Here is a 17,187-nt window from a genome sequence, read left to right on the forward strand (position 1 = left end):
TCCGATAAAAAGATGACGTTTTAATTGATTTAATCAGAAAGAAGTTAAAGTAAATTCAAACAAGTTTATACGTCAGAAGCGAGCTTTGTTTGACTTTGGGTCGGATATATTGAGGGCAGTTTTTGGTGTTGCTAAAGATAGCGATATTAAGCAGATTCGTTCTGTTTTAAATACCCTTCATCAGAGACAATTTCGTTTAATGCATGTTAGTTCCCAGTCTTTAACGCTGTTGAATCTTACCCAGCATGCTATAAAAGAAAATCGCAACTCATTAAATGACGTAATAAACACCCTTAATAAAGTTGAAGTAAGATTACGTAACGTGACTGACGAGGTTAACGCCAGGTTACTTGAAACTAATAATTTCATGGTATCATATTTTCATATGGACCATCTTATTCAAGAAGTGAGGGATTTAATGTCCCGAGCAACTCTTACGTTTGAACATTTAGATAATCAACTCACTGCCTTAAGTTTAGGGCATTTATCACCAAATTTAATTACTCCTTATCAGTTTAAGGAGTTACTTTTAGAAATAAAAAATGAATTACCACCCTTGAATACGTTACCGTTTGATATCGAAAAGGAAATTTTGGAGTACTATAAATATCTTCCATTATCGGGCGTTATCGAAAATAACAAAATGGTTATGGTAGTAAAAATACCGCTAAACGAGCAATATGAATATTATCAGATGTATAGTATCATTAATATTCCGCTCACATTTGCTAATACGACAAAAAGCCAATTAACGTCGAATATGGCCGTAGCGAAATATGACATTCCATACGCCGGTATAGCGATAAACTCGAAGCAAACCAAATATGCATTACTTGAGACAGGGGAAATATCTAGTTGTGTTGGGGCACCATTTTGTCAATTTATGAAACCTTTTTATCCGATTGAACAATCAAGCACATGTATTGTTCATATATTCATGAATAAACAAGATTTAATAGCTGAAAATTGCAGGGAATTGGTTAAACCCAATGTACAGCTACCTTACGCCGAATATATTACTAAAGGTGTTTGGGTTGTGGTGACACCAAAATCACTGAGGTTATCTATTACATGCAAACGTGAAAGCAATTTAGAGTCGAGTTGGTCAACGATTAACCCATCGTTTGACATAATTACTATTCCTCAAGGCTGTACGGCAATTAATGATCTAATTACGTTGTCAGCCACATTTGATTACCAATCTACTGCTACTATTACTGATGATTTTGTGCAAATCATGAAAAAGACGCTTAATATATCTTCATTGTCAATATGGAAGGAGTACAATGAAAGAGTGATTGATTATGGAACGATTGAAATACCCAAAACAATCCCTTCTGTAGATTTTATTCCCATGGATTCATTGTTAAATGAAATAGAAACCGCTAGTGTGTGGCCATACCACGTGGTTTGTGACGTCATTTTGGCTAGCACGCTAAGCAGAAATTTGTCAACATTGGCCCCGCTTAGAAATTTCAAATCCACGTAAGTATCTTATTATTTACTCGTTTTTGACGAAATAAAGCGCAGGCTAAGGGAAAGGTTGAGCACTATTCCCGGTTATATAAATATTTGTCACCAGATGAGTAGTTTAGTCTATCATTCGAGGCAAATTCCTGGTTTTTACGTTACAATGCACGCAAGCACGACAAGCACATTTGAAATCGTCCAAAATATCTGTTTTATATACCTTTTTGCAGTGAACCAATATGTGCGGACGTGATTAATTCCATACAAAATGTGTTTTGTCCGAAAAAAATACCCGAAAACACCACTTTATGACATTTCCAATGTACATCAACACTTTGGCTAATACGACAAGCAACGAAATTCAAGGCAAGCACGGCAAGTCGATATTCGGCTAGCACGACTAGTTGTTATTAGTATAGAATTGGTAACTTCTATGTTGTCAAACAATATCCTTTAATTATTTTAAATGTGTGTGTCCCTTTAATAGTTCGTGTCTATTTACTGTCTTCGTGTGTTTCTGTGCCCTGTCCTGTGTGCGTTCAGCCGTGTACAATGTATAAAAAGTAAAGTTTTAAGATCTTTAAACAGATCAGATGAACATAATCTGCACGTATAAGAAACTTCTGAATCGAAATTCAGACATAATGTTACCATAAATAAGACTCTTCGTCCGTGAGGGTGAAAGGTCAGTAATTTAATACTTATATTACATAGAACGGTTTTTGTTAAAACTAATAAACAAGTATGCATTCATATGGAACATAGTTGTGCGAACATAATTATATATGTTTATAGTTAAAGTCACTTAATGGAGATATACTACACTGCCTTTATGCGCTCTACTATCGTAATAATGATTTAAACAAGATAAGATTAGTTTATAACAGTTTTACGTTTCTATGAAAATTTGACTGAAAACTAGATAGGGTATGGTTTAATTTTTACCCATACACACTCATGAAAACTTAAAAAAATGCATCAAAACAAAGTTTTTGCGGTTAAGCGAAAACAGTTTTGTATAACCCGACCGATATTGACCTTTGTGCCGACGCCAGCACTTGTGATGTTCCAAGTTGAATTCGCCTTGCAAAAATAGTTCCGTCTATTTTTTTTCCAATCTACTGTTTCTCAAAAAACACCTTTTCCCAAGTTGTTTTTCATATACAGAAAACATGTTGCCTATATATTTGGAACAATCGCAAAAGTGTCAGTTAAAAATATGGCGACTTACCATGTCTTTTTTTTGCCCCCAACGGGCGGCATATAGTTTTCGTACTGTCCGTCGGTTGGTCGGTCAGACTGTCTGTCTGTCCGTCCGTCACACTTTACATGTTCGCTCTCTAATTCAAGTAGTTCTCATCCGATCCCAACCATACTTGGTCAGAAGTTGTATCTATATAAAGTCTAGGCCAAGTTCGAACATATGTCATGCCGGGCCAAAAAAAGGTCACGGGGTCACTTAGTGCGTTTTAAACATTCAGCATGGTTTCCGCTCTTTAATTCAAGTAGTTTTCATTCGATCTTCGACAAATTTGGTCAGAAGTTGCATCTAGATAATGTCTAGGCCAAGATCGATCATGAGCCATGCCTGGCCAAAAACTAGGTCACTGGGCCACGTAGTGCGTTTCAAACATTCAGCATGGAGTCTGCTTTCTAATTCGAGTATTTTTCATTCAATTTCACCAAGTTTGGGGCATCCGTGTCGTGTGGACACATTTCTTGTTTGTGATGTAAATACAAAAGAAAAATCATAAAATAAACAACAGAAAAAAAAATCAAGTTTATATTTGAACTATGATATTAACTGTATTGTTTTGTTTTCTAACAATAGTTATCTTTCATTTGTAGGAATTATGAGACCAAAAGCGACACTAAAACTCGGAAAGAGAAGCAAACGTACCAAGACGAGACGTCAGCATTTCGAGTGTCAAACGTCGACTTCAAATTGGATAAAAACCGAAGATGAAATTTTCAATCGAGTGAACTATGAACACAAAAATGTTAAATTTTACTCATCACCCAGTCAAATATTTAAAACATTTTTTCAAACTAAATCTACACCAAAGGCATCAACACCAAAGTATAAAACATTTTCTCCATTTAAATCTCCACTTAAGACAACACCAAAGCATAAGAGACTATTAAAAAGAGCAATAACGAGCAAATTCGTAGGTACAGTAGCGTCACTTACAACGCCATCAAAGTCGCCATCCATTAAGAAGGTTCGACGGTCATTATATCATAAAACGGAAGACGGTATTAATCCAAGTTTCGAAAACAATGCGTGTGAGAGCAGTGATTTATTACCGGATGAAATCGACTGCGATGGATTCGAATTACAAAATGAAATAGCTGAGATGTCTGAATTAATACCATCTGTGATGAAAAACCTGGCAGCAGAAGGTTATGACAAACAGTTATATGATTTTTTTAAATTGGTGAGCAGTTCAAACTTCCCTTTGAAAAATATATCTTTTCAGCTGTGGTTGGAAGTTGTGAAATGGTTCAGCTGTGAAAACTCAACTGAAATGCGTTATTCTGAAAATACCAAAAAATTCTGGAAACTAGGATATCGGCTTTTTGGAGGACAATTTTTGCATTTTATGTCGGGTTATAAACATAGAAACAAAGTTGTAATGGAAGAAACGGAGAAAGGTTTATACCCACCAAGACAGTCAGAAATAAATTTTGCGGTTCCGAGCAAAGATATTATCTCTGCATTTACCCCGTACGGACTAGAGCCTAGATCTAACGAAGGTATTGGGAGACAACCAGGATTACTACGAGACATGATTGCAACCGTCGTCCAATCCACAAGCAACAAATCATACTGTTTAACATTCGACGGAAAAAAATTGAAACGTGGACTTACCAGCATATCCGGAGATGTTAATCTCTTAGGATTTGAGCAAGGGCTCTCGCTCACTGAAAGGCAGAAACAACTAGAAGATTTGAAAAAACCAATACAGGAGATGATGAATGTTTTTTTAGAAAGAGATGAATCACAAAATATGAATACGATTATAAACGATGATGAAAGGAAAGAACAAGTTGACAAACTGTTTTTCCAAAGAAAAACTATTTCACTAAACATTCTAAACGCAAGGGAACTGCGCAAAAAGAAGGAGTATGCCAGACAAAAACTAATTGAAAGGGGTGGAGGATCGGACTGGAAAAACGGAAAATATGTATTTGCGATCAGTTCAATGATCGCTTTTGTGCATGATATAGATGAGTATTTGCAACAAAGTATGGCCCTTGTTGATGAAATAACAACATGTATTTGTTGTTTAAAACTTTCAGGAACAAGTACATTGATCACACAAGACGTCATGAATTTGGATAAAAGCCCAAATTATCGAAAAATTGAACACTCCGACAATCCAACAAGCAGACAGGTGAAGCAGAGATCTCTAGAATGGTTTGAACAAAGATCAAAGGCAAGAATAACTGGAAGTACAATGTATGTTGCACTAGGTCTTGATGGTTTGGCCAAACAGAAAGACTATTTTGACGTGACAGTCGGTGGTCTTCATGAAAGAACAAAACCAGAAACTGTTAAGGCAGCAATGGAACATGGGACGCTAAATGAGATTAATGCTGCTGCTACAATGGTTGGAAAAGTGCTTCCCATGATTTGTCCAGAACAAAAAGTGTTTGAAGAAGGATATGTATCCATGGACTCGACGAAATCGAAATCGTTCATGGTAGTATCGCCAGATGGTAGTGTGAGAATAGATGACAACGAAGAAACAACGACTTTTGCCATAGAATATAAATGTCCAATTTATGACGTTCAACACCACTTTCCTGCACGTTATCTGCTTCAGTGCTTATCTGAAATAGAAGCTTTAAACGTGGAAAGTTTGATATACCTATGTTGGCGTCCAGATCTGTCCACTGTGTTCAAAGTTAACAGAAATTCGATGCTATTTAAGAAAGCGTTTGACTTAGCAGTGAATATGTATGATGTGGAAAAGCCAAAACGGCCGACAAAGTTAGCAGACGAGACAAAAATGCTTAAAACTGAAATAAACGAACTATGTAGGACGAATTCGACTGTGGAATTCATTGGGGTCTTTCGATCTCTTACACACAATTCTAGTGCGAACAACATTCACGACGCCGGTAAATTTATTTTACGTCGATTTGATCTCATGTTGACTGAAATGTTATCTAACTACGAGAAATATTATGAATTACAACGAATACCAGCAACTGAAGCGGTTGTGTTTCTATGTTGTGATTTAGATAGAATTTGGGGAAAAGAAACAGTACACAGCGTACCAGTCTGCTGGTTCCCGAAGGGAAGTTCGCTTGATACGTGCACTATGCGGAACATATCGGAGTCAGTTTTAAACACGTGTGCTGAAGCAGGAATTCATATCCCGGCTGTGTCGTTTGATGGACAATGGCATAATATCGCAGTGCGTGATGTAAATGAAAAGCCACTGACTCTATTACAACTACAAAAGGATGTATGGAAAACAGTAGAACGTATGCCGAAAAATGATGTATTGAAAAGTATCGCATCAAAAAATAAGGTTGTGAAAAGGCTAGTTCATACATGGTTCGACGACGAAGGATCCGTGAAACACGCAATTATTTGTACAAATGGTGGAATTGTATTGCCAAAAATATCAGAAAGTGTTTCTTTGCAAAGAGTTAAAGCAAGAAAACAAATCGCATATGCTAGTAATATGCCTAATGAGCAGTTGCAGATTGCTGAAAATAATTTTGTCGAGCCCGACGAACAACCGTTTGAAAACAACGAAAGGATAGAACTGGATGACGGTACCGTAAATAGCGATTCTGTTGACACTGAAGCAATCGGGAAATTAATAATAGAAACGCAAAAACACCAGGCAAAACGCATCTCCTTAACTGAAGTCGACAAAGCCTCTATCTTGACACAATTCAAAGTCGACAAGTATTGCAATGCGAAAGGCCAGTGGGATGATTCCTCTTTGAATAGCCTATCCGTATACTTCCAGTCAGAACAGACACTTCGAAAGTTTCGTGATACTGAACTAAGTGTCATAGTTAGATACATCAACCGAAATTACAACATGAAAATAAAGGAAAGTGAAAAAAAGGAGGCAAAGTTGCAAACACTATGCAACTTACTAAGCATGGAGTACAGTAGCGATCAATCTCATCACCATTCAAAGCGATCAAAAATTCAACAGCCCAAACGTTTGGCAGAACAAGCATTTAAAATAGTGTCAAATCGTTTAAAAAAGAGTGATCTTAATATCATTTACTCTGAGTACCTTTGGCCACAGGAACTACAAATGTGGAATACAGTACACAACACTTCATGCATAGGATTGCAGGAAGAAGAACAATTCTATGTTTCGTCTTACAGTGAGTCAAGAAAACAACCTGAGGTGAACTGTATAGACTCGTCCCATTTGTTGACAAGAATGAGGCGAAAGAGTGCCAAAGGGGGATTAGACGGCTTGACAAACGAGGCATGGAGAACAGTCGCAAAGTCAAAGAAGACGGCTTTGTCTTTGGGAATGGTTGATTGTATTCTTGAGCCTATGACTGTTTCTGTTGCAAATACGCATTTTAGCCAAGCCGTTGAACATGAAATGCGCCTAAATGGAGATACCAAGGAAGCTGAGCTGTGTGAAGACATCAGAAATTGGTGGTTGGCTGAAGATGAGGCCGGTATTCCGGCTGAACAACGCATTGAGCTCCGCTCTAAACTTCGCTCACGCCTAATGAGTAGTGTGGACTTTTCGAAATTTCCACCTCCGGGAATGTTCATCAATGGATGGCCAACACAGCTATGGGAAGCCGTCATTGCAAGTATCGACGCTAAAAAGATATTGTATAGTCTTGTTCCTACACACAAATACAATGTACGAGCGTTTTCAAGCATGATGGGGGAAACGTTCTTTTCAGAGCTAACGCTTTATGACCGGCGAGGACAGGGCACGGTCACCAGCAGAGAATTCGGCCAGTACATCGATACCACAATCGAAAAACTCCACATGCGTCTTGACCCTGAAAGGTATTTGTGAATGCATTTTATGTGAAATGTTATTTAAATGAGAAAATATAAATATATGTTTTCAGGTAATTCATTAGAAATTAAAACTATTAAACATGTTATCATTCCATTATCATATAGTCACTCGCGGATAACAGGCTTATAAGTCGTGTTTATTTCATATTATGCCGTAAATTGACCTCCGATGCATTAAGATTCCAACCCAAACTATTGTTAAAACTTTCAGGCAATTCTTCTATACAACCTCGAAAAAGAATGTGTACAAACTCGTTAGTCAATATAACGTCGATGGCAAAGGTGAAGATGAATCAAAAATCAAGAGCTCTTCCGATATTCGGTAATTTTGTTTGTCCGTAAAGCTTATTTAGTCGTGCACAGACTGTTATTATGGAAATGCATGTCATATGTCCATTCGGAATATTTTTAGTAAAATTAAAAAAAAAACACATGTTATTTCAACTGTAGTAATGTATTTATTTGTATTTATTTCAATATTAGTGACCACGAGTTTGACAACCCGGGGAGACTGCGTGTGAAACCGAAGGCAAAAGAGGCCAAAATGGACTCGAGTCGAAATGCCGTTGCCAGGGGAACTTTAGGTGTACGGTGGGAATGTGCGAGGAGAAACGAAAGCAAGTTATTGCCTACGTACAGACTTGGACTAGACATGGAAGAAATTTGATAAGAAACCGCCTTTCTGAAGAATTCCGTGTTTTAGTAGCTTGACTTGAGCGAGATATATATAATTATTCATGTGCATAGTGTGTTATTTTTTTCCCGTATTTAAGTTAATTGTGTCGTGTTCTGAGACAACTGGGCATAATGCTTTTGCGCGAATTTGTCATCCCAGATTAGCCTGTGCAGTGCGCACAGACTAATCAGGGACGACATTTTCCGCTTTAATGGAATTTTTTGTTTAAATAATGTCTCTTCTTAGCGAAAATATGGTTTAGGCGGAAAGTGTCGTCCCTGATTAGCCTCTGCTGACTGCACAGACAAATCTGGGGCGACACTTTACGCGGAAAATGTCGTCCCTTATTAGCCTATGCTGACTTCATAGCCAAATCTGGGACGACACTTTACGCACATGCATTATGCCCAGTTTTCTCAGTACACGACACAATTGTGCTGAATATTTATCTCACTCAAATAAATGCTAATGGTATGTGTTTATTGTCGCCTTTGTGAATCCGATCATAATTGCATGCAAATAATTAATTGAAGCTTTGAACAGCATTGATTCAAACGTTGTTTTAATAACTCTATTTTTGTCCAAAACTGTACAATATTTAAACTGCCCTAATTTAATACTCCATTTTATATTTCGGCATTAAGCATTGTGTGTCACATAGATAATTGAGAAATTTTGGATAAAAGCAAAGTATAATATTACACAAATACTCAGTTGTCTTTGCTTTTTACGTTTGATTTGCTCCATGCAGTTAACGAACAACGAAGATTGTTCAAGATTTTGTTTCAGAAATTAACACAACGCAGTGTATGTTTAATTAATAATTTGAATTAATGAAACAATGTTAAATGGCATCATTGAATCACATGTAAATCACAATCTAAATCACAATTGCTATAATATCAGTAGCGTTAACAAAATAATAAAATACAATAAAAAGAAAAGAAACGCAACAAGTTCACATCGTGGTATAAACATATACGATTTAAATGTTATTTATGCTTGAGAACTGATTATAAAGCATTAATCACAATTATAAAATTACATTTTAATCACAATACAAATCACAACTGCTATAATATAACAGTAGCATTAACAAAACATATAAAAAAAACAATAAAAAGTAAAAAAAACGCAACAAGTAAACATCGTGGTATAAACAGATACGGTTCAAATGTTAATTATGCTTGAGATCTGATGATTATGCTTTTATCGCAACAATTCAATCACGGGTAAATCACAAATAAATCACGGGTAAATCACAAATAAATCACGAACAGGTAAAACCACTGTATACACGTCATTTGTGCTTTTGCCCATAGTGCGTATACAGTGAACTTATATGTTTATAGGCGGCTTTGCACACATGGCAAACGTGTGTTTTTTCCTCGCTGTGTGTTTTGAGATGTTCTCGGAGATGAGCCCGTGTTGTGGCCTTGTGGTTGCATATCTCGCACTCGATCTCTCGAGTGCGCTGTTCCCGGGCCGAGTGGGCATCTAGATCTACTTTCGTTGCGAATTCTTTTCCACAATAAAGGCAAAGATAGTTTTTTCCGTCACCGTGTACATTGCACCTGTAAGCATTCATAAGCATAATAAGCACATGTATCCTACACGTACACTCTTTGCTTCTTATTTACAATAATTTACTAGTTAATGATTTGGGAAATGTGTATCTTATACATCTATAACGCGTTTTGGTTAAGACTGTTTATCACAGCTTTCTAAAGATAATGTTTATGTAGTGAAACTGCAATGTACATAATTCAAAATCTTAAGAATCGCGAGTAAAATAAGACAGCCGACTGTGACTTTTCTAATTACTAAAAGCGCTATATGATAATGACCTGTGTCTTTGTAATTGTCGTCTTGATGAAAACCCAACGCCGCAACAGTTAAAGGGTAACATCCCAGCGTGTGTTCTTTCATGGTAAACCATATTTCGCCTGTGCTTGAACCCTCTGGCGCATATGGCACAAATATATCGCTCTTCGGTCGTCATCATGTGTATCTAAAAACATCAAATATGTTAAATGAAATAAATAATTATGCATTTGTTATTATGTATTCACCGTGCTGTCACCATTAGAGTATTATAATCATATGATGTTTTTGTCATGTGTGTTACCGTTTCAAATATTTCATCTACTTGCAATAAATAATTACAAGACAACGGCGCATTACTAAATCTACATTTTACAACAATTTAAAACATTGTTAACAACAGTATAGTTTAATCCTTACAATGGCCTTAAAAGTTGGAAAGAACATGGACATAACCTACAGTATGATTAATCGAAAGCCAAGCTAACTGCAACTCAGATCGATATATCACTTGTTATTAATCTATGTGTGCATTGAGTATTGCTTTATCAAAACGAAACGTACATCACTATGCTACTAATCAAATATTACTTATCTAATCCTACCAAAAATACAAGTGCTAATATACGTCAGCATCTGTCACTTAAGGATAAAACGATCAAAGGAACATGTGTTGATATGTTGCGTCAAATGTTGCATTTTATATCAATAAGTTCGGCTCATTGTCGACCTAAAATGGCCCACAAGTCGGCCGGGGGTGACTAGAAGCCTATTCATGTCACCCTTGGGTGACTTCAAGCCGACACTAGTCATCACCGGGTGACTATAATCGGCTTCATGTCACCCCAGGGTGACATGAATCGGCGTCTAGTCACCCCGGTTGACGAAAGTCGGCTTGAAGTCATCCTAGTGTGACATGAATCGGCTTCTAGTCACCCCCGGATGACTTGTGGGCCATTTCAGGTCGAAAATTACACAATGGGCATCAGTTCGTTTTAACGATACTTGAGTTATTGTGGACCGTTCATCAAAATCAAAAGATTAAATTGAAACCTGACTCGAGAAGGGTGTGTCAGAAATTCGCCACATTTAGTTGGAACTTTTTTAGTATATATACATATAGTATCTCTGTTACATTCCGAGGATTGTTCTCGGTGAAAGTTTCAAATTTGTGTATAGCACTTATGCAAGACAGCATCGCAGTTATTGTCCGACATTATATTTTTGTGTTTACTGTGCCGGACCAAGAAAATGTTTTGAAATTCTAATTAAATTTGTGTGTATTACCTCAACAATAACATCGCTTCAGAAACATAATTAATAACAACTGGTCGTTCTAGCCGAATATCGACTTGCCGTGCTTGCCTTGAATTTCGTTGCTTGTCGTGTTAGCCAAAGTGTTGATGTACATTAGAAATGTCATTAAGTGGTGTTTTCAGGTAATTTTTTCGGACAAAACACATTTTATATGGAATTAATCACGTCCGCACATATTGGTTCACTGCAAAAAGGTATATAAAACAGATATTTTGGACGATTTCAAATGTGCTTGTCGTGCTTGCGTGCATTGTAACGTAAAAACCAGGAATTTGCCTCGAATGATAGACTAAACTACTCATCTGGTGACAAATATTTATATAACCGGGAATAGTGCTCAACTTTTTCCTTAGCCTGCGCTTTATTTCGTCAAAAACGAGTAAATAATAAGATACTTACGTGGATTTGAAATTTCTAAGCGGGGCCAATGTTGACAAATTTCTACTTAGCGTGCTAGCCAAAATGACGTCACAAACCACGTGGTATGGCCACACTGATATAGCACGAAAAATAAATTGAACATACTTTCATTCATTACTACGGGTGTAGTTACGTTGATTATCATAGGTGTATTAGCCTATGTCATTAAGGTCAAATGTAGAAATAGGTGTAATCGGAAATTCATTAAGAAATTTAGGGACTTTGGCAAGAGGTCAAGGACTGAGATGGGTCCTGACGAGGTTTTGATGGCGAGCATGAATGCCTCAGCCCCGGTAAGGGAGAACTTCACCGATATGGTGGGGCCATCGAAAAATAAAACAAACCTCAATTACATTGCTTTGTATCCTAAAACTCAGGAGACCGAAACTTATGATTTGTTTTACTATCATATGTTAATTGTATGTCTGTATATTTGCATAAACCGAGGGACACTTGAGACACGTGCAGGGCGACCATGGTTCATCACTAAGCCGCCAGGTGTTATGACATTCTTGACCGGGCGACTTGTGCAACGAAGGCGATTAGTGAACCAAGTGACATTTGTGGCACGTGTATACTCTTGACTTAATAGTGAACTTGTGTGACTTACAAAAGTGTTCCCATTAATGATAGGACTTTACATTCATAGTAGGACTTTGTTTTATAGTAGGACTTTGTCTTGTTAAAGGACTCTGTGTTTATAATAGGATAGTGTGTTTGTAATAGGACTTTGTGTTTGTTGTAGTACTTTATACTTATCCTGATAACATACTTATACATTGAATGACTTTGTGTCTGTTTGTATAAGACTTATTATTTAAAGTGACACTTAGGTGTAGGGTTTGCATTTTTATGATATATTATTTGACATAGTGTTTCATGTTGATGAACATTGATGTATTGTTGTTTGATATGCATTGTGACGACATAGCATAAGACTTCCCTGACGTTGACCTTGTGGACGGTTTAGAAAAAGAATTAAACCCTTAATTATTTTTCTTAGAAAGGGGCGAATGTAACACTTTTTCTGTTTAATCATCATTGTCCTAGTAACTAGAGATGCATGGTCACTGGCGAAATACATTGTAGACAACAATGATGTACATTCGACCATATCTTGCGGTCAACATAGTGTTAATTATACACGAACTGCTTATATAAACAGCTTATGTAAACAGGTTAAATAAGCCTAAATAGTAAGAAATAATTTAACGACCAGAAAGTGATGGACATTGTTATAACCCGTTTATAGTTATATTTTTTATGGTTATGAGCTTATGTCAAAGTGATGGATAAGGCTGTTTACCCCCTAAAACAAGTGGGTCAACGCCAAGGTTACCATTTTAGTATAAAACGGACCGTGTTAGAACCTCTAATCGAGCCGAGCCGAGCCTTTGTGGTAGCGCACAGTATACTTCCCAATGTCTGGCTTCACGGGAAAGTGCTTATGACGGATATTTGTTTTCTGGACGGATAATATTTTGTGTTGGAGTATCTCGTTTATTTCTTTACTGATTATTTCTTGTCTCAATTTCTTAAAGAAGAATTATATACTAATAAGAATAAGATACGTTTACAACACAATATATATACGAACATTTAATCAAGAATAAAAGTTGTTATATGCTAGAAAAAGACTTGTTGCCTTATTTTGCAAACTAATGAGTAATCTACGAACCTGGGACATTTAAAGCAAAACAAAAAATTACATAACGCGACTTAAAACGAACTTTGAGAGCCACTAGATTACATAACGGCGGAAGTGCCACAAAATGTCCCGTTTAGATGTTTAGATTTTGTTTATGTGCCTTGTCTGCGAGGTTACTTTTAAGTTATTATCACTTTTATCTTTTTTTTCAAATCATTAATAAAAAAGATAATTTAAGCTTCATTTTGGGAAAATCGGGCTTAATGCATATGCATTAATTGTCATCCCAGTACCGAGAACACAAGAAAATCAAAAAGTTTCGTTCTTGATTAGCTTTTGCGCATTGTACAGGCTAATCAGAGTGCACAGGCTAATCTTATTTGACATGCATTAAGTCCCGTTTTCCCTGTAATCAGCCAATATGTACAGATTTCAATGATAAACTGGCTAATGTCGTCGCACAAGCCGTTAAACACTAGACTGGCAAATGTCGTCGCACAAGCTGTTAAACACTATTGATTACATACACCACTCGCTGTCTGCAGTGTACCAGTGGTGAAGTATAAACAGGCAAATGCGGTGGTTATCGTTCCTAGCGTAGTTAAGAGCAACGCGCGAACAACTAAAAACTTACTTGATGTTTATGTAAATATGTCGTAAATGGATGACGTGATAAGATGTTTGTTTCCGATTTTCGTGTGCACGATGCGTTTGGAAATATATTGGCAAACATATATTATCTTCCGTATATCAAAGCGCCATGTCGCGCGCAAGAATCAGGTCGATCACTTGAAGGTCATATTAAACATTTAAACGATTGAAACTTAACGTTTAAAATGCAATACAAATACACAAAGTGTCCATTTCATATGATAAATAAAGTATTGTCCGCTTCAATTTCTGATAAAATTTGAATTATTTTAAACGTGTAATATCACGAACACTCACCCACTGAATATTTTCTATTGTATAGAAATACAAGCATTATAGCGGTTACTATACTTAAAGCATTAATATTGCGAAAACGTTGGACATAGGAAGTATATTTATATAATTATATAAGTCAATGTGAAACGCTTGTTTTCCATCGTGATATATTGCTGTTGAAAATAATGGTGTTTTAAAATTATTTGCATAAACGTCTGACAGGTGATGATCCCTGTTAAAGCCTCGCCGTTATATTATGCTAAGCCTGCTGATGCAACTAGAAGTTCACGTTGCATATGTTTATTTCCCTTCTTTCTTTTTGTGTCAAATTCAATATTTATTATTATATTATAATTTATTAGCTGAATGTTATTGTCTATATCAATTTCGCGATTTTCAGGTCTTTGCTTAAACGTTTAAACGACCATTTTTACTTAATCTTTTTTCATGCATAATTAATGTAAATCATCATGAAGTTATCTTTGTAAAAGTGAGAAAATTCTCGATTACACCGAGTAACCATTTTAACTATATTATCAATTCAGCTGTTAATGCTTACACGTTTAAAGCAGTCCCGCTTATAATTCAACTTCTCATTGATCATTGATAATGTAAAACGACGATAAGCACAATATTTATGATGCCGCTCGACATCCGTACAAACAAGGCTTATGTCGGCGTGTTGGATCGTTTATCAAATAAACCCAATGACCTGATTTGTGTGTACACAGTCTATCGTAGTTTAAGTTCAAGTAGAGCTTCCTGTTTCAGTGTTTTGGGGTGTGAAATGTTTACGCTGTGTTTCAAGTTAAATAAATAGATTTTAAATACATTTGTATTGATATATGAACAACTGGTAAGTTAAATAAACCACTCAATTTTGGTTTGTAATATTTGGTTATGTTCACGACTGTATTGTTGAAAGGTCATAGAACATTTGTTTCGACTTTCGATTTCGGTACAATTTTATATTTTTGAAGTTTCTTGTTAACTAAACATGAAATGTGTTTCCATATTGAAAACGTCATTAGCAAAGGCGAAGTAGACTGTAAATATAGATGCAAACGAATAATTTATTCGTGTTTTAGTTATCTGATATCTAAAATGCGTTGACAAAATTTTCTACTTTCGATTTCATTATTGAACAAGTGCTAAACATGCTAAATGATTCCAGTTTTTTAAGTCCATGGGGTTGTTGTTTCTGTAGAGCTACTTAGTTTCCATTAAATATAATTCAATATATCAATTTTGTACAATTACAATTTGATTTATACATTGTACATGTATGCTTAGTTGATGACATTCTTTGGATGATGTGAATACATCAACAACTATTTATTGTTATGATAAATTAATTGAACTTGTGTAATGTCTCTTTACTTGTATTTATTAGTTTACGTATAATTTGTGTATAACGTAGCATTGGAAGATTTCCTTAAATAAATAACATTAATAAAAAAAATCACACACTTATTCACCTTTTATCCATAATATTTTTATTAAAACATGCAATGGATATTGTTGTATTATTTGTTTGATTTCTCTTATCATTCATTCATTTATCTTTTCATGTATTCATTTATTTTTCCATCAATTTTTATTCATAGATTCATGTTTGGAATCACGGTGATATCAACCCCTTCATGAATTCATTGAAATTTATTGATTGTACACAAATAAATTCAAATATTCGATCATCAATTACTGATGCATGCATCCATTCCAATTTTTCCTTTTTTCCATCATTCAATCCTTCCATTGTATTCACTAATACATCTATTTTAGAGTCACTAATTCATCCATTATTCTAACCATTCAATTTTATTAAATCGTCGAGTCATTCAGTTATTTTTTCATTTTATTCATCAAGATGTAAATTTTTCAAGTCATGTTTTCAGTTATTCAATCATAGATTCTTTCCGTCATATCAAAAATATATAACATTTCATTCAATCATGCATTCATTTATTCGCCCATTCATACATCTATTCGTCCATTCATTTATTCCGTCATCCACCCATTATATATTCCATCCATTTATCCATCTGTCTATCCATTCTTTTTAATCTATATTCATTTATTTTATAGAGCACATGGCTGAAAAAGAAGACGCACACAACCCAATAGACACGAAAGGAGTGAGCAACTTCTTGGTTATTAATACAAGTATACATTAATCATCAATGTATCATGAAGCGAATCGTAATCGTTATAGGGGGACAAATAATGTTTCGAAGTTGTAATAGAAATACGCACTACAAACTTAACATGGGTTGTATTGATGATATTTTACTTCTTGTATATTTAAGGTCCAAGATGACACTCAAAAGTATGCAGGAGTACAGTGAGTCTCGTTTTGTTTTTTTTATTTATTGTATCTCGATTGCCTGTTTTCATTTTATCACATGCCATACCCTGTTTCACATGTAATATAACCATTACATATATGTTTAGCTTACACATGTGTAATATACTTTTTAAGCGTTGTTATTTTGCTGAAATGACGTTGCAACGTCAAATGACGTAATAACATGTTAACAACACTCGGAATTTATCGTTATGTTTGCGTAAATATTTATTTAATTTGCTCATATAAAAGCATGTGATAAAAAAGATCTGACACTAATCATATCATACCATATTTTATTAAAATCGTCCAGGAAATTCGTTAGAAAGCTCGCCAAAGGCTCGCTTACTTACAAAATTCCTGAACTCTTTTAATAAAATATGGCATGATATGACATCTGGTGCCAGATCCTATTTGTATGAAAAGCTTATGTATTTTATAAAAGTATATTTTTTAGTTTCATTCATGTATACAATATATTATTTAGGGCGCACGAACAGACGCATGAGGAGTGGGTAGAC

At 35.5% G+C, this 17,187-nt stretch overlaps 1 protein-coding gene and 1 long non-coding RNA gene across 2 annotated transcripts; one reads left to right on the forward strand and one right to left on the reverse strand.

The window, feature by feature from the left end:
• Positions 1-6,170: 6,170 nt before the first annotated feature.
• Positions 6,171-7,833, forward strand: LOC127878241 (uncharacterized). Its single transcript, XM_052424761.1, has 2 exons — positions 6,171-7,492; positions 7,719-7,833. The coding sequence occupies exons 1-2, from the start codon at positions 6,171-6,173 to the stop codon at positions 7,831-7,833; spliced, it is 1,437 nt and encodes a 478-aa protein (XP_052280721.1).
• Positions 7,834-9,139: 1,306 nt separating this feature from the next.
• Positions 9,140-11,828, reverse strand: LOC127877858 (uncharacterized). The gene is made up of 3 exons (XR_008048642.1): positions 11,724-11,828; positions 10,031-10,194; positions 9,140-9,757 (listed from the first exon to the last, which is right to left on the reverse strand). It is a non-coding gene; the product is annotated as an uncharacterized LOC127877858 (long non-coding RNA).
• Between the last annotated feature and the right edge of the window lie 5,359 nt (positions 11,829-17,187).

The sequence above is a fragment of the Dreissena polymorpha genome, chromosome 4 (assembly GCF_020536995.1).
Source record: "Dreissena polymorpha isolate Duluth1 chromosome 4, UMN_Dpol_1.0, whole genome shotgun sequence".
Lineage (NCBI taxonomy): Eukaryota > Metazoa > Mollusca > Bivalvia > Myida > Dreissenidae > Dreissena > Dreissena polymorpha.